The sequence below is a fragment of the Patagioenas fasciata genome, chromosome 7 (genome assembly GCF_037038585.1).
Source record: "Patagioenas fasciata isolate bPatFas1 chromosome 7, bPatFas1.hap1, whole genome shotgun sequence".
NCBI lineage: Eukaryota > Metazoa > Chordata > Aves > Columbiformes > Columbidae > Patagioenas > Patagioenas fasciata.
In genome coordinates, this window is record NC_092526.1 from 30975075 (window position 1) to 30993237 (window position 18163).

The 18163-nt window shown below is 38.1% G+C and overlaps 1 protein-coding gene and 1 long non-coding RNA gene across 5 annotated transcripts in view; both read left to right on the forward strand.

Moving 5' to 3' along the window:
• The window catches only part of NCKAP1 (NCK associated protein 1), a 63329-nt gene extending 54882 nt beyond the window's left edge, over window positions 1-8447 (forward strand). For all 4 annotated transcript variants that reach the window (XM_065840868.2, XM_065840869.2, XM_065840870.2 and 1 more), the window contains 4 exons: window positions 104-220; window positions 3884-3993; window positions 6488-6577; window positions 7208-8447. In XM_065840868.2, the coding sequence (XP_065696940.1) occupies window positions 104-220; window positions 3884-3993; window positions 6488-6577; window positions 7208-7324 (434 nt within the window). In that variant the 3' untranslated portion in view covers window positions 7325-8447. The remainder of the gene's footprint in view (window positions 1-103; window positions 221-3883; window positions 3994-6487; window positions 6578-7207) is intronic.
• Window positions 8448-13079: 4632 nt separating this feature from the next.
• LOC139828444 (uncharacterized) lies at window positions 13080-18163 on the forward strand. The gene is made up of 3 exons (XR_011740037.1): window positions 13080-13455; window positions 16323-16551; window positions 17264-18163. It is a non-coding gene; the product is annotated as an uncharacterized lncRNA (long non-coding RNA).

Below are 18163 nucleotides of genomic sequence, written 5' to 3' on the forward strand. Positions count from 1 at the left end.
GCAAAAGAGACGAGACGTTTTACATTCTAAACTACCTGCAGTTGAAAGGAAATACTTTAAGATTAATTCTTTAATTAAAGAAATGTATTGGTTTTGTTTTTAGAAAACATTAGTCCAGAAGAAGAATATAAAATCGCTTGCCTTCTCATGGTGTTCGTGGCAGTCTCCTTGCCGACTTTGGCTAGTAACATGATGTCTCAGTACAGCCCCGCCATTGAAGGTAACATCAGCTCAATATTTGTTGTGAGAGCTTTCTTCATAATAGTCCTGGTAGTTTCTTGAATACTTTTGGTTTACATACTTACTTATATTTTGTAGTAAACAAAATCTAAAAATCAGTTTGCTCTAATCCAGGAGAGTTCTTCTGAAAGTTAGTGTAAAAAGCGTTTACTTAACTTTTGTTTGAGTTAACTTTCTATGAAAAATAAGTCTTCCGCTTGAGATTTTAAGAACAGTTCCGATACTGTAGGGGGCAGTCTCGTCCTAATATGTAGAATTGCCAGAGCATACATTCTACGTTAATTAGTGTGAGACTTACTCTGTAATAGTATAGATATTTTAGTAATCTTTACATTGGCTTCGGGCCAGTCATACAAGGTGTCTTTTCTATATTTAATATGCTGTTTATATTACTAAGCATAAAATTTTGAAAAAATAATCTGGAAGGTGTAAGCTGCGAACAGCATTATATCCTATGCAGTAGTTCAGCTTTTTTACTTAAAAAGCTTTGCCTCAAGGAAATTCTTTGCATGTAATCCACAAAAAAAAAAAAAAAAAAAAAAAAAAAGGAGTTCTCTTTCAGACAAAATTAAGTTGAAGAAAAAAAGACTGACAAAACTGTTCCAACACACACAACAGTCACCTTTCAGCTGTTCAGGCTATTTCCTTTGTGATGTGTAGCATGGCTCACATAAAAGACCATGTTTATTCTGCATCCATTTACTGGGTACAGCATGTTTTTTCTGGTCTTTGTTTTAAAAGCAGCATTATTTTTGATCTTGTCAAAATTAAACTCACAAAGAATACCAACATTGATTTAGGAAAATTTGAAGTACTAAGAAAAGACCAAAAATTCTTAAAGCCTTTATCACTTAGTGTAGTATGCAGATCACATTTTTTTCAGACACCCATGATTGTTTAAGTTGGGTTAATTAACCTTTTTTTTTGTTCAGTTTTGAGAAATTAGGGATTTGTTAACTGTAGTTTCATTTTAAACAGATAGTGTAGCCTTTTGCCGATTGTGGAAAAGTTGGATAAATCTCTGATGCAATGAGTGGAAGTTGAACATGTATTTGCAAAGTTACGAATTCTGAAGTTAACAACTTTTTCTGATTGATAGGGAGAAAACCCTGTAACACGCAGAGTTGTTTCGTGTTGTCTGCACTCCTAGTATTTCTGTGGCTTTTTGTGAACTTTTTCAAAGCATGGTGGATGACTGAAAATCTCAGAATATAGGCAAGAGTGGGGAATATCAAATGTGATTGGTGAGGGGCACAGACAAGAAATTGCTTGTTAAAGGAGAATCAGGTTGGTTCTCATAACTTGCTCCAAATGAACTTGCTTATGTGTGTTTAAGACCACATCTCTTAAATACTACTTGCTCGCATTTCCATAAAATACATACTGTGGAAGCACTTTGTGCTCCCACTTTCTCCTTCAGAAGCATCTTACCTACTGTAGAGTCTCAACAGTTATGCTACTTGCCAGGGGGACAGTACTAAAAGTTTTTAAAGGTGATCATATTTTCACATTCACCCCCTCTGCAAATTTATTTCTAAAGATACGAGTCAGGTTCTCCAGCAGGTTGGAGCTCCCGCAGGTTTGCCTTCCTTGAGCTCCCCTCTCTTCCAAAGACCCTCTAAGCCCTCACATTCTGAGCAGGCTGAGATAAGTTTTTATCTTCTGCCTGGTTTGTATCATGTAGCTTAAATGTTCAGTTTCTGTAATTTCATTTACATTCAGTAACTCTTAACATGAAGCTGTGTTTCAAAGTGGCTTCTTACAGTAAGCACAGTTAATAAGATCTCATAAAACTGTGACTGGAGAGCAGTTACATCTTGAACTCAAATAAGCCCATATTGGGAGTAGCTACTGATTTTATGAGATGCGGCTTCTGCCTTATGTAATTCTTTACTAAGTGGGCTCTTTTTTATTGAGAGGAAAAGAGCCTTGCAAAAGGAATATGTTTACTCTACAAAAATAACTGAACAAACAGAATAGGCCTTGTCAGTCCTACCTTCCTTGCATAATATTACTTTTTCTTGTGTTCTGCCCTTGTTGGAGACCATCTGGCTTTAGACACTAAATATAGATGCTATTTCTAGAATGAGAACTTAATAAATGCTGCTTTTTATGAAGTAAATTCCCTAGACAAATCCCGACTTTATCCATCAACGAGTCAGAGATTTGAAGGAGTTTCAGCTTTCTAATCTGGCAAGATGTACCTCCCAAACACAGAGAGTTCTTGGCCAGCTTTAGCAAAGTCTGTGTTCTCTCTGCCTACTTCAGGATCAAGCCGGTTTCTTCCACTAGCTCCGGATAAAGTATCGGACTCTAACAGACCTTTACTTTTGTTCCCAGTAAGAAATTTGAACTGCTAGTCAAATATCAGGCTAGAGGACTAATTTGTCATCTGGAGGCTGGAATAGAACACATGTCTGTGAGAGATGTAGCTTTTTCTAAATACTTGAAACCTGTTGCAGCTTGGAAGACAACAGTTCTCAGTTGAATTCCCTTGCTGATGCTTTTTCTACAGTCTCTGAGTCATAAAAATGAAATCACTTCAAAAAATCAAGCCTCTTCAAAAATAAATATAAATTTTAATCAGCAGAATTAAGCAGAACAGATGTTCTTGACTGATGTTCAAGGAAAGGGGTGATATCTTTTTTTTGGACTTGCATATTCATACAGCAATATTTAATTAAAAATAGATGATGGAGTAGGAGTATCAGCTCTGGGGGGGTGCTGCTGATGGAGAATTGGGTGATAAAATTACAGATAAGTCATTTTAAGTAACAATACTGATATGCGTAGGGGAAAAAAATTCTCACATGAAATGATGGGGTCTAGCTGACCTCACTATTCAACCATCATCTTGGAGTTATGATCAATGACAGAATGCAAAAATTAGCTCGGTGCTCAGCAATGGTCCAGAAAAACTGGAAGAATCAGCACCTCTTGGATGCTTGAATACTTGTCAGCTCCTTCAAAGACCTCCTCCTTTTCATATGCTAGCACTTCCCCAGGATATTAGCCCAGGTGTCTGTTAGTTTTGTTGTAAAGTGGTAGATTTGACTTAATTTGCTTAGAAGATGTATCAGTCTTACCTAGGAGCAGTCCTGCTCTCTTTGAAAGCCTGTGTCATTTAATCACCCTTAATCTGAAGCCTGGGTGCATTTTTAGGCAAGATGTTAGGTATGGCAATTAGCAATTCCAGGGTTTTGTTCTTGAGCTCCTGCAGATCTCTTGGGTGCTGTTGTCTGGGCATGACGACTTGTTTGTTTGCATAGAGGGGAGAAAAAACAGCCAATTAGCTTGAAAAAATCCTGCTTGCATGTGTCTTTTCAGCCTAATCAAGTGGGAATACTCACAAGTGTTGGAGAAAGCAAATAAGCTTCCAGTATATTATTTTTCCTTGTTTCTAGAAGCCACAGGGATCTTTGTCAGGTCATTGTGACCTCTACAGCGTTCAGAAGGGAGATCTGCACTTCTGCTCGCTTTCCTCATACCGAGTTCAGTGTGAAAAAATAACTTTGCTCCCGTTGTGTAAGCAGCTAAAAGTTGATATCTCGTTGTAACAAGTTTACTCTTTGGTGATTTTTTCCAAAGAATACTGTAATTTTCAAACATGATGCTGAGGTAATTTGTATACGTTTTTGTTTAGGGCATTGCAACAACATTCATTGCTTGGCAAAAGCTATCAACCAGATTGCTGCAGCTTTATTTACCATCCACAAGGGAAGCATTGAAGACCGTCTCAAAGAATTTTTGGCGGTATGTATTAACTTCATTTATAGAGCTGCCCCCTCAATCCATTAGATACATTGTCCAGCTTGTGCAGCACTGTCATTAAGTTATCAATGTGTTTGTCATTGCAAGTGTTACCTTTACAGCAGCAACCAGCCATGAGTAATCTTAATCACAAGGACATACTATAAAGATTTAGATCACTGAGTATTGATTAACAAACATTTATTCCAATAGCAATATTGCTTCATAATGCTTGTAATGTATTTTCCTGTAGCTACAGATTGCAGAGAAACTCATGTTATTGTATAACTTGTTGATATGGATTAGGAGAAAATCAGGTGAATATTTTTGAATTCTAGCAATAGGCAAATATTCATATATTGACTTCAGGAAGTATTTTCAAATTCACGTGGAAAATGTAATATTAATTTGGGATGCAATGCAATTGATTTCCTATAAATCTGCTCTTGGTACACAAGAGAGAAAAGCATATTGTTAGTACAAGTCTAGATTAAATTTAGTAGTAATCCTTTAGCAATAGTCAGCTGTGTGTGATGTTGGAAAGTAACAGTAGCAAATCAGTACAAGTGTCATAACTTTTTTTCGGTATAATCTGAGCACGTACCATCTCTTACATTGTGTGACCCATGACTAGAAAAAGATGTGCAATGCATATAAAATCAAGACTCTGTCTAGCAGACATGTTGGACTATGTAGTTTATTTTACTTTTTCAAAGAAGGTAACTCCAGAGTGGCTTTTGCATTGTATATTTGCCATGCCTGCCCTTCTTGAACAGTAACTGTCTGATAGTGGCTTGTTGAAGGGAGAGGTGGGGAGAGGAATTTTTATCCTTCAGAGCTGGTTGGAGATCAAAGCTTCTGAAATCCTCAGTGATGCTTAGGAAAAAAGCAAAAGCCCTTAGGTGGTGGTGATGCATTTTAAATACATTTTGGTGTGCCGCCTGAGTAGAAATAGAATTTTTAAAGTGGCTCTTAATTAGCTGATGCTTGAAGGGAAACTAAAGGCTCAAACTGCAGCTTCACTTCAATTTTTTAAAATTACTACTGATTTTGAGTCATCCTTGAGTTTTGCTGTTTGGCCTTAAAATATGAAAAAATGTCTCTTCCCCCCTTATTTCAGGTGCCTTACATATTTATGGATGTGGGGTAATGGTAACTTTGTGTAACTAGAAGTCCACAGAAACTTTTCCATTTCTGGAAGTTCATTGCATTTTGTAAAACAGAAAAACCTTTGGCCATTGACCTTGTCTAATGCAACTGCTGGCTGTAACAGATGAAAGAGAAATGGTTGTGTCAAGTTGCATACATTTGAGAAGTGAAGGAAACCAGTATAGTTTCATGTGATAAAAGCACTTTTGGTATGAGGTTTGCATTTTTTCAGTGTTTACGAACTGGTTTCAGGCCATGGCTTTTATTGCACAGACCATGGCTTGATGGGTCAGATATTTTGATGATCTTTCTTTTCTAACACCTTTTATATATCACTTACTGTTAGTCTGAAAGAAAAACATTTCTCTTAAGAAGAAAATGTACTTCTGGGGATGATCTGCTTTTCTGTCAAAGTTAAATACAGAAAAGTCTTAACTAGGTTATTGAATACTGCTGAGTGTGTACTCAGATTCTTTTGAAGTATGTGTATTCATTTTATATGACAAATTGATTAATGACTATTTGTTAAGAGGACTATTGATTTAGATTTTTAAAGGTAATATTTTAAGTTAAAATCCATTTCTGGTAAAAATGTGGTTTAGGCACATTGCCATTGCTTGGTGTGAGGGCATAAATGCTGATTGTACATCTCAAATTTGAAAGGGGGTTTTTTCAAATTTCTGTATGGCATGAAAACATGGATTATCAATGCATCTGCAAAGCAGGTTTTCTACTGTATTCTGTCATCCTGAGCTTGTAAATACCTAAATACATGTTAGAAGTTTCTAGGATATCTTCTTAAACTTGCTCATGGTCTGGTAAAATATTATTCATTTACATTTAGGATGACATTTCTTCAGTTCAAAATGTAACTTAGGAAGTAAAACTTTTTTTCGCTAACTTCAAACAATTAAAACTTCAGTCTCTTTAAATCTTACAAAAGTGCAGTAAGTTCATACGTGTATTTTTTGGGAAGGACAGAGGGAGTGAGATCTTGATCCCATGAGGGTTTTGTCATTAATTTCAGTAGACTTTATAGTGGTCAACCAGTTGTTACAATGATTATTGATTCTTTGCAATTAATTAATTCACGTTTTGTATAAAATAGCACATCTTCCTTGTTAAACACTAATAGAAATGAACAAAAATGGCTCACTGAGACTAAAGCCCTGTACTGGTCCCTGTGCTCAGGATTACTTACTTTCTTTGGGAGTTTATTAGTACAGCACAGTGTCCCTCGTCTGGGATATTGGTTCCTTTAGAAAGGTTTTGTGCCTGTGTAACAAAATAGCAGAAGCTGATCAATGCATTGTTTTATTTATTGCTTTTATATACACATTTTATGTAGCTTGCATCATCTAGTCTACTGAAGATTGGCCAGGAGACAGACAAAACTACTACAAGGAACAGAGAATCTGTGTACCTACTACTAGACATGGTAAGTGTTTGTCTGTTTTATTTGTGTTGTTAACTTAAGGAGTAGGCTTCCACATTGCATCGTGCAACACAGGGGAGTTTCAGGTGTGACACTGGATGTTGTGGCTCCTGATCTAGTGGAAATCATTTTTTGTGTTGTTCTTCCTGGCATTCTAATGTAAGGAATTAATGTCTTGCATTCCCCCAACACATTCACACATTTTTACCATCGTACTTTGTTGCCTAGAACATTGTATCACATTGTTCACATTAGTTTCATTGTTCACTTAGTACATACAAACAAAAGGAAACTTCCCATTAAAGAAACAATGTTCAGAGTGTGTGGGAGAAAAATCCTCTCTGCTCTGAGGTTTTCCTTTCAGTATTCTGTATCTTTTGGAAATGGCAGGAGTGCTGTATGGCTATGTATATAGGAAAGCTAAATGTCTAGCTCTGAAAAGTGATGAGTTTATAGCAACGTGTTTCTCCCCAACATTTAAACTTCGTATTATTTCCTTTTGCCGTGTAATATGTGAGTGCTGTTGTGGTGCAGACCCAGAAGTATCTCCATGAAATAGATTAGCAGCAGCAGGCAGTAGGTGCTGTTTCTGGTGTGTATTTTGCGAAATCTGGTGGTTCTGGTATTTTTCAGATTGTGCAGGAGTCTCCGTTCCTGACAATGGATCTCTTGGAGTCTTGTTTCCCATATGTCTTGCTGAGAAACGCATACCATGCTGTCTACAAACAAAGCGTCACATCCTCTGCCTGAGTATCTACTTACTGGAGATAAGACATAGCACGCATCTATGTGGCCTCAGTTTTATCTGTAAACTGTGGAGCTATTTTACTTTATGGCCTGATGAACAGTTTTGTGAATTATAAACTTTTCCCATAAAGTTGTATTTCTGATCAGTGGTTTCTTAATATGGTTGTACTACAATATAAGCTTGGTTGATTTTAGGTTGCACATTCATGGAAAATCTTTTTTCTCATTACTTCCTTTTTTTTTTCCTTTTTTTTTTTTTTACTTTAGAGCATCAGTTATGTTTAAAAAAATACTACTTCTGCTATATGTTTTTTGATATTGATCATGCAAATCAAATTGCTTATTTCCCAGAAGAAAAATGTATTTAGTGATTATTTTAGATAGTGTAGCTTTCATCTGTGTGTAAATTATTTCATATAGGGAGAGTTATAATCTTGTACCTATTGTTCTTATTGAAAACAAATATTGGATGTGCATTTCTGTGAAGTAATTACAGCATTTCTAGTTTTATTTTGAAATATTCACCGATCTACGTACTATGACACTATCTAACATTAAAAATGTTATAGGACTGCTTATCCTCCTGACAGCGATCCTCTCCCGATATTCTTAAACAACAGCAAGTGGTGTTGTTTGTATAAAGCATAGTGGAAATTTTTTTTAAACTAACTTCTGTGGTGCCCTGTTGGCATTAACACTACCATTGTACCCTGCTGTATAATAAACATTCTTACACATTTATCACATGTTGATAAAATGTTAGCCCTTAACCACTTTTTATATGTTTTAAATTTTTGAAATTCAAGTGTACCTTCCATAACATACAATAAACACTAGACTGTATTATCTGTAGGTGAATTATTTTTAATATAAATGTTACCCTAGTATTTTAAGCTTAACTGTGCTGTTGTGCATTGATTTACATCTCACAGTTCATTAAATATCAATCCTTAGAGCTTTTATGTGAAAACTTCTTTTAATCCTTCACCTTTTGGCTTCTGCAATAGTGTATCTTGTAAAAAGTTGGAAGAAGGAATTAAAAACAATGTAAAAAGTGTCAATTTAGTGCCATTATCCTTTAAATCTTAATTTTACATAATAAAGCGAGAACAGCATTTATATACTACGTAGCGATACCAGTTGTACTCATAGAAATAAGTGTATTGTTAAAGTATAAAACTTGAAATAATCATAAAACAGGAGCGTGTTGCTAAACCCGTAACATCAGACATTACCGAGACAGATGTATAATAGGCCTTTTTTAAATCAATCGTGCAAATTGGCGTGCATTGGCTCATTTAGCCTGAAAGCTGACCAGATGGTTGTGCTCTTTAATCCGCAGCTTATAAAAGCAATGTGTTTCTCAACAGGCTCTGGATGTTGTATAGACCCCCTGTTCCTGATGCGATTTCTGTGCATGCTGGTAACTTTTTCTATTCTGAAAGAGCTGTTGTGTGCTCAGTTACAATAGCTTCCTCTGTCCAGAGGAAAAAAGGACTGGAATAAAATTGTCCTAAGGAAGTAAGACAGTACATCTGTATTTTTCCTAATTATGCATTTTATGTTATAACCATGGAACTGTTTTTAAATTGATAATTTAGTACCATAAGGATTAAGTTTGTTCATAAAGAAGTTAGGTCGAATGCAAGACTTAAGAGTTCTATGCTGTAATATTTATAATCTAATGCGTTAAAATGTCTTGATTTTAATGAAGATTTTGATTGTAATGTAGCCTTTTGTGGAAAAACAATGCCTGCTTTCAAGACTGACTCTTGGAAAACTCAAACTTAAGAAATAACCTATTTTGTGTCTTTAATCTTTTTAAGTACAAAGCAGTTGTCTTTGGTTGTTTACCTCAGATCCCTGCCAGCTTTCTGCTGTCTGAGGGGTTACGGAACTAGGCCTAGAAAACAGGTTGTCTCTGACAAACAGATATCTCTGCAAGAAGCTACTTCTGACGCAGTCAGATTAGATTCACTCATGAACCTTTCAGAGACCTGACATGATTGTGCGGTGCTGCCTGGCACACAGACACCTGAGACATCGTGCCTTAAAACTGCCCTTCCTGCAAGAGCTCAGAGTGAGCTCAGAACCAAGCTGAGAAATGGGGAAAATGGGGAGGAATTGTGCGGACTCATCCATGTATTGGTTGGATTTTGGAGGGGTTTTGGATGAGAAGGGGAGAGTGTCCTTGCTTTGTTCTAGCTGTACTTCCATTATTTCTGGTTTCAGCTGAGCTACCACAAAGCTATTTAGGGTTTAGCCTGCTTGTGGAAGGCAGAGCATGTCAAATTATTGTCCTCGAGGCAGCCTGTGTCCACTTACTACACAGACCAAAATAAGCCTGTTGAGCCAAGTTTGTTTGGGGAGACAGGTAGAGAAAGAATTCTTCCTCTGGAGCCGGCAACACCATGTCCACAACTTAGTAAGTTCAGCTCTTGATACTGTCTATTGAGTCATCTCAGGTGGCTTTTTGTGCATTTCCAGAAGTGTGTGTAATTCCTGGAGCATGAAGCACAGATGGCTGAGCTTATCCCATGCGGAGCCAGTTTGGATCAAATGTCTAATTCACAGGGGAGGGCTCTGCCTTCTGAGAGAGAGAGAGAGAGAGCATGGAAGAACAATGTCCTGTTGCTGCGCAGTAAACTATTTTTTTTAATTTAAAAATTGTGTCCATCGGGACAAAAGATTACCATTTAAAATAATGGCTACTGTTAAACCTTTTTTTTTTTTGCTCTAGCAATTTATTTGGTAACCAAACTGACACTTGGAGTATACAAGTTTTGATGCCCTGGAGAATGGTGTTCTCCCCAGAAAATGTTGAAATGAGGCCGGTGATTTGAGGAAAGATATGAGCCTTCTTCAGCAGGTCATCATGGGCTTGTATGACTTCTCAGCTTATTCCTTCCAGATTCAAGAGTCCTCAACCAGAAGTAAATATGCCTTGCCTGAAATGTCTTTTTGCCGAGTTTCCCTGGTCCTAGGACTCAGCTTTGTGATTCATACAAAAGAGTGAACTCTCAGTTACTCACCAGTAACTCTTATAAATTCTGTAAGTACAGGTATGTCTGAATTCATGCTGTAATATTTTTAGGTAAATTACTCTGTCAAGCTTGAACCAAACTCAAAGCCAGGTTTATAGCTGTAGCCACTTATCCTGTTGAATCAGTATGAGTTTTTTAGAGCTAGGCTTAGATTGTTTGCATATTCAAATTCAAGCATCTCTTAACTCCATAATACATTTTTGGATAGTACAGAAGTAATTTATCATAGTTGCATTCGTTACTAAACTTGGCTGATAAATTAAGGACTGAATGAATACAGGGAGACTGCTTTCATTTCAGCCCTTGTGGTTAGTGCTGGAATACTGGCACGGCTGGCTGTGCAAAGCAAGGAAATTTAAATGACAGCTACAGACGTTTGATGTGGTTTCATGGATGAGGACCACTGTTTACAGGGTTGTCAAATAACCAGTTTTCAAAAATACTAAAGTTCTGCCTATTTTTTTTTTCTTTAGGTACAATTGTTTGGGTAATTTTTATGGTAAAAGTAAATCTTCCTCTAAGATGACAGAAGTTTTTTACTTGAATTCACCACTGCATGTGTGCTTTTGCTATTTGTTCTGTAAATATTTGTACTAACACGTAACAAAATCAAAACGACCCCCTGACCAGTGTCCAAAACCATATCTAATTTGCTATTAGTCATGCTGTTTCTAGTACTACTAGGTCAAAATGACCTGCTCACTGGATATAGTGTCAGTGTCTTAGGCAATTCAGTAACAGAAGATGTTGGTATTAAAGTCAGAATCAAAAGCCTATGTTGGGTTTAGTGTAAAGCAACGCGATTGAAGTAGTTTCTTGTGTAGACTTTCAGGCTGTTGCCTTGTTCATGACAATAGTAATCTAATCTAATAGTAATCTATTTCTCACAAATAATTAGGGTAAATAATAAAAAAATTATACTGCCACCAGCATGAGTACAGATACGAGCTGCAAAACTGTCACAGCCAAATGTTTCAAACCCTGATGCCAGTAAATCCAGTTAGTTATCCGCTAACAACATAATTTCCTGTCTTGTCAGTACTCCAGGTTGTAACTGGAAGATGGAGAAGGCATTATCACAGATTACTTGCATCCTCTTCTACTCTTGCCCTCCCTACCCTTGTCATTAGCCTTCGAGTTTGTGCAGCCACTGCAGAGAACAGAAGAGTTGAGTTGGAAAGAACAGTATTATTTTTGAATACAAATTAAGTGGCAATCTGTTTAATAATAGCAAGGATGCATTAGCAACGATTAAACCATTCCTTGCATAGGCACACAAAGGAAAGAGAAGTAAAACTAAGAATACACTGTAAATTAATATTAGGATAACTATGATGATACAAAAAAAGGAGTGAAAAGGAGGTAAGAGGGAAGTAGAAAATGGTGATCACAGTGTGCTCAGAGAAGTTGGGAAAAGACATTGCTCAGTGACTCCGAGTCCGTTTTGTAGCTCTGAGGTCTGACTTGGCACTTCATGGATTAAATCGAGATTGTACCTCATAGACTTCAGAAATGCATTTAAAAATTTCAACTGAGGTATCAGCTGTTTTCCGTTCTGCATATGAAGCAAACTTATCCAGATTTCAGATCCTTTGTAAATCAAGGATGCTTGAAAGTGTTAAACTTAAAGGCATCATTAGTACGGGCATGTGTTTGTGAAGACTGAGTCTGAAAAACCAGATAGGAACATCTCTCGTGCCTCTTACAGGGAAACACTAAAGATGGTCCATGCTGTTTGGATTTCGTTCCATTTGTTCTTCGAAGTGGAATATGTCAGGAATTATGTTTAACATTACAATGAGATCAGTAAAGTGACAGCGTTCATCTTGGCAGTTTATTAATTTGGATAAAAACAAAGGGCGGAAAAGCAGCTGAGAAAATGTGCTGAGCCTGTGACACTTGCTTTAGAGGTAACTTTATTAGGGAAATAATTGCACTGGTGTTTTCATAATGATTTTTGTTTGAATGCCAAGAAAATATGTGAACTTTTGTCTAATAAAAGCTCAGAGTGAAACCATAGCGACAAGGCAGTAATAATGCATCTGAACTTTATCGTATAGTGCTAATTGTTTGCTGGCTAATCTATGGTGGCACAGGCACCAGCTGAAGGTGGTCACAATCATTTGCTAAGGGGTGTGTGGAATGAGAGTTCACTTGGTTTTAAGTATGTTTCTTCAGCTGGTGGAAGTGGACACCGTACGTGGATTTTGTTGGCCAAGCTGACACTTAGCATACTTGCAACAGGTATCAGATGCCTTTTCAGAAGGATCTTGGAGCATTTCAAACCAACATCACCTTGGAGCTTCTCAAAATCCCAGTTACTGACAGATGATCCAAGCAGCAAAACCAGAGAAGTCGCATACCAACATTGTAATTCTGCAGGTAGGTGATGGGGGTGGAGAACAGTGAGTAAGGACACAGCCCCTGGCATAACACTGAGGTGTCTGGACCTCACCTTCTAGGTCTCTGTGCTATTAAGCACTCAGTGAACCTGCTGTGAAGGGGGAGAGTGAGATTAAAGCCAGTGATAACCACTGAGGACCATTTTAAAACCCCCACATATGCTGCTTGAATCCAATGGGATGGGGCTGTGGGATACGCTGCTTGAATCCAATGGGATGGGGCTGTGAGAGTGCGGGTGGTTTGCAAAAAGCCTTGGAGCGGAGGTGCCAAGCGGGTGAAGCCCCAGCTACCCTCTCCCTGAGCAGAGCTGCCAAGCAAAAATCCTCTGCTGCTGGAAAATGTCTTTTTCTAAGCTTGTATTCTAATGATCTCAGCGTTGTGACTGACAGCTCTGCGAACAGAGAACGGGCTTGTCGAGTGTTTAATTAGTCCTTAGTGAGCAGGTAAAACATGCAAGCTTTTCTAAGTCACAAAGTCTTGATGAAGTTTATTCCCATGCAGTTAAACTGGTGGATATTTGTGTGTATGTTGTGAGCTATACTGCTAAAAAAGGATTTGTGTTTCCAATTCTAGTAACCAAGCCTGTGGCTTTGGGGAGAGAAAAAAAGTAGCACTGTTGTATGAACTGTCTACAAATGCAGAAAAACAAAGCAAGACAAACCTAGCTTGAGAAAATCTTCTTTGAAGGTTAGTTTTATGGGTCTTGCGAAAGAAATACTAGGGGAGGGACAGCGAAATGGCCACATTTAAAACCTATAAATATTTTCTGGAAAAAGTACCACTAGCTTTTTCCCTTGTTATTAGTTGAGCTATGGAAGTTTGTTGAATAGAGAAGTAAAGCAACTTTAAAACATTTAGTGATCAGCACTGTCACACCATTATTTAACTTTTTATAAGTTAAAAATACATTCTTAGTGTGGTCAGGGAACTGGAGGATGATAAAGATCTTCATAATTTCATGGGCATAATTTTTATTCTACTACAACTAAACTGTGTGGGAGATTAAGAACTAAGATCTGAAAGTCCCAAAGTTCCCCAGATTTCCCCAAATCACAATTTATAGGAGGGAAGAGCTTTAGCATGGCCCAGTGCATGCTTTGAAGTGACTGTAAATGTCTGGACACGCTGAGCGCTGTGGTCTGCTGCAAAGGGCTAAAATCTCTGGTGAGCAAGGAAAGGGTTGTGCAGAAAAATACAATTTTTGAAGAGACCACACTCTTACTTTAGGCTAAGCTGTGGATTATGTTGTGTCATAGCTTCACACCTAAGTAACATTGTGGTGTTTCTGCTTATAGACCACCAGCTCTTCCTTAGTTTTGTGAATCTTTCTATAGCTATTTTCTACTCTATTTCCCTGTCTCTCACAGAAGTAAAAATAAAGTGGCAAAACACAAACACCCTTGTGAAGTCACAGCACCAGCTGCAGCCTCGGCAACTCTGCCCAGTTGTAAAGCTTTTCAGTAAATCCGAAATGGGACAGGGCAGCCAAGGCACACATGGAAGGCAGCTGTAGAGTTAAATAATTTTATTTGAATGGGTTGAATTCTTAAAATGAAATTGTTTTTACAGGGTTAGATTTCATAGTTCTCAGCTTTCTGGAGCATCTGCTGTTTGTGTGGTTTGCAGGTGTGTTAGTAAAAGCTCTCAGGAAAGGCGATGTTGCTTTTCCCGATCTTGCTGAGGTTCTATGTAGAGGCCTATGTGATCCCACCTGTAACTGCTGAAAAACACAAGTAAAATACACACAAACTGTTGGCTTCTAGTTATAGGTAATACTTGATCCTGGGGCATGTCAAACTCAGTCAGCTCCCATGGAAATCAGTGGTGAGTCTTGAGTTTCAGCACCTGGCGATATTGGGCTGTTACTGTAAAACTCAACTGTTTGTGCAGGGCTTATTTTTAGGCATGGGTGTGATTTGGTACTTAATACTGCTGGGCACGGGTAATAAATCTGGGTAAGCAGGAGCACAGGTGGACTTGGGCCATGCAACCAGAGAGGCTGTAAATCTGAAATAGTGAATTTGTGGTTGAACAAAATTAAATTCTGAGTGGTTATGGCCTTTAAGCGAGGCATCTCGAATTATTTCTGCAGGGGCCAGACTAGAAAAGCTGCATAATGTGTATGGTATTATAGAGCTTTGCAGTTTTTTTGCCTTAAATGCTCCATCTGGAGGCAATTATAACTCGGAGAGGGTTCAGTGGATTTGGTTGTGTCTCTAGTATGGCCCACAGTGGAAGGGAAAGGTGTATTTTGCATTATCTGGGTGGTCATCATAATAGCATATAACAATTTATCACATTAGAATAATAAACTGAATGCACATTTAAATCGAACATCTGTACATAATACTACTGTGAAGGCTACCTTGCATTCATAAATACTTGAGCAGTATTTAAAATTTTTTTAAAAAAGGGCGTTCCGGGAAGCAAAGCAAAGGAGCATCCACCCCCATGTCCCCTCCAGTGCAGCAACAGGTCTCCCCCACCTGAGCCAGAACTGCCCTGAGGACACTAATTACATTTCAATCAGCACAGTTAAGTGACTGTAGATTGTTGTTCCTCACCTTTGGACTGGGGAATTGCTGTATTAACACAGATCGGTGAGGAACAGTGGAATTAGATGAAAACAGAGCTACTTTGCTCCGAAACACACACATGCTTTCCCAGTTTTAAGTTCATGAGCCCTAGTTCAGCTCCACCGACTGTGCCTTGGGTACGCAACCAGCTGAGATCCCTTTTGCTGTTTCCTTAATATTTTCCACAATGTAAGATGATTCTGAAGGTATTTAGACAAACATGGTAATCTTACAACACTTACAATACTGTTATTTGAAGGGTGATGTTTGTGGAACTGGGGACAAAGTTTCTGTTCTTAATGCCTGTCAAAAATAAGGTCTTCTCATATTTCTTAGTCATGAGTACCTGTCTGATGCTTTTGCCTTATTTTTTCTGTGCTTTTGGTGATAAACTTGCATGACTGCAGAAACAACCAGGTATGTTTGTATTAATTCTTTAGTGGAAACAGAGCTGCACATGTTGTGCTACATCAGATGTACTTCTGCTTGTCTGCATTTTGAAACGTGAAAACATTGTTCAGAATGTGGTGGCAGCCTTTAGGAAATTTACTTACAAAGAAGAGAGAATTACAGTGGATATGATATTTAGATTATTTCACTTTTGAAGAGTTGGAACAAAAAAATATCTCTGGCATTAGCTTTGAATTTTGTGCAGTGGTCAAGAATTTGAGCAGTTGTAGATTATAAGTAAAAAACATCTATGCCTCTGAATTTAGGATGTGCTCTTCCAAAGGAAAAGTATCACAATTCAAACTAAACAAGAAACAGGAGCACTTCTTTTTCCACTGGGACCTCCTGTGCTCAGATTTGCTCCATATATTGTGCTTAAAATGAGCTGGGAGGATTGTCAGAGGAGGATTGCAAAGGCATGTCAGGAAGTTCAGCTTTTTGTCTTCTGCTCTAAGTCCCTTCGCATCGCAGAGTGCATGGAGAGAAGCTCATACTGCCTGCACTAAATCTGGCTGTGCTTTTCCGCAGGAACACTAATACAAGTTCCAATGTCACAAACTTCAGTATCGAGAAGCTTTAAGCCCTGACCTGGCCACAAAAATCTGGGACTATCCCAAGCAGTGAGCAAATTCACCCTGCAAAACGAGGCTGCTATGGGAGGTGTGTACGAGTGTGTGTCTGTGTCGATTGACCGAAAGCCTACACGGGGCAATATTAAAGGGAATTGCTACCACATAGTTTCATCTTTGAAACGCAGGTTAGTTGAGCTTCTTGGTGTTTAAAGATAAAGCGTCGTATTTTCCTAGCCATGCTATTCATTTTACCAGTGATGTAGGATTCAAAGCACTGAGTGAATAGGGTTTTTTTTTCTGGGATTTCAAGAAGACAAGCAATGTGAGGAAATGTTAATATAAAAATTTGATTCTAGGAGGCATGCAGACCCCAAGGGCACAGGATAGTTAATAATGAGCTGTCTAAAAAAAGAGTCCCCAAAATTACAAGTCTGAAAGAGACTGCATTAAAAGAATCTTTTCTTCTTCCTGACTATGTCCAAGTCATCCATGTAGAGGCTTGAAAGACTATTAAAATAAGTTAATAGTCCCCTGTGTTTTGTCTACCTGAGGCAACTAAAACGAGACCCCGTCTGGAACAGGAAATGTACCATAAATCCGATTTTTATGACTCTCTAAGTCAATGATTTTATGGTTTTAGTAACAGCTATGTAAGAAGTATTTTAGGGTTTTGTTTTTGGTGATTTTCTTGGTTGTTTTCAGTTTGTGGTTTTGTGTTTGTTTTCTTAAGACAGTGTATATAAACAAATGAAATTGTATGTAATCCTGAGATTGCTATAGAAAGGCTCAGGAAAGCGAAAACCTGTGCTGAAGAACTATTTTTATCTCAGCTAGTTTTCTTCTTAGGAACAGCCTGAATAGATGTGGGTTATACTTGCACTATTTTTTTCTCCCCAGTTGGAATGGGCAGGAGCAGACCATGAAGCGCAGTACCCGGTTTATAACCAGCAACCCATTGGGCACATGGGCAGCCTGCACCATTGAGATGACGGGAAGCCACCAGGCAGAGGATGAGGTTGTGTTCACTGAACACCATTGCAGGTTACTAGTCTGAAGGATCTGGCAGAACCTGCAAACTGAAAGGGAAAAGGTGACTTATAATGTTGTTACCTAGAGCTTACAGCTTAACAGGCTGTTCCCCACAATGCCAGAGGGGTTCATGGTATCTAAAATATGAATGTGCCGTGCAACATGGGCCCTTCATTGCCAGGGCAGCTGTTAGACCAGGAAAAATAACATGCTTATTCTGCAGTTTTCCAGATCTTAGGTCTAATTTTCCCTTTCTGAATTTCACCTCTATCTTGTTTTAGACACATACTCATTTCTCAATAGGTCATAACAGACTATGGAGTTACACACATCCACGGCATCTACTTAATATCATTCCTCTTAGAAATGTAAGTGCAGATTTTCTGGTCTGCTGAACCCTGCCCCAAGTGAGAGTGGATGCTACGTGGTTTGAGCTGGGCAGTTGTCCTCCCCTCTGCCCTATAAACAGCCCCTGTCTCATTGAGGTAAACTGTTGGGATGGATATACGGGGTTATATATAACTAAATGGAGACTAAAGCACTTGAGTATAGAACTGATGCTAACAAGTGCACTCAGGAGTGCCTTGGCTACAACCCATCCATCTTAGTCAAAACCCATATGCATTTCTTACTGTTGCAAAGAAGGCTTTGAATTTCAATTTTCTTTTTAATAAGACATTTCTCATCACTAATGTCATTCTTCCAGCTCAAAATACATACATTTCTATATTTTAAGCCATGAAGTTTTGCTAAGGTACAGTTCTAAGA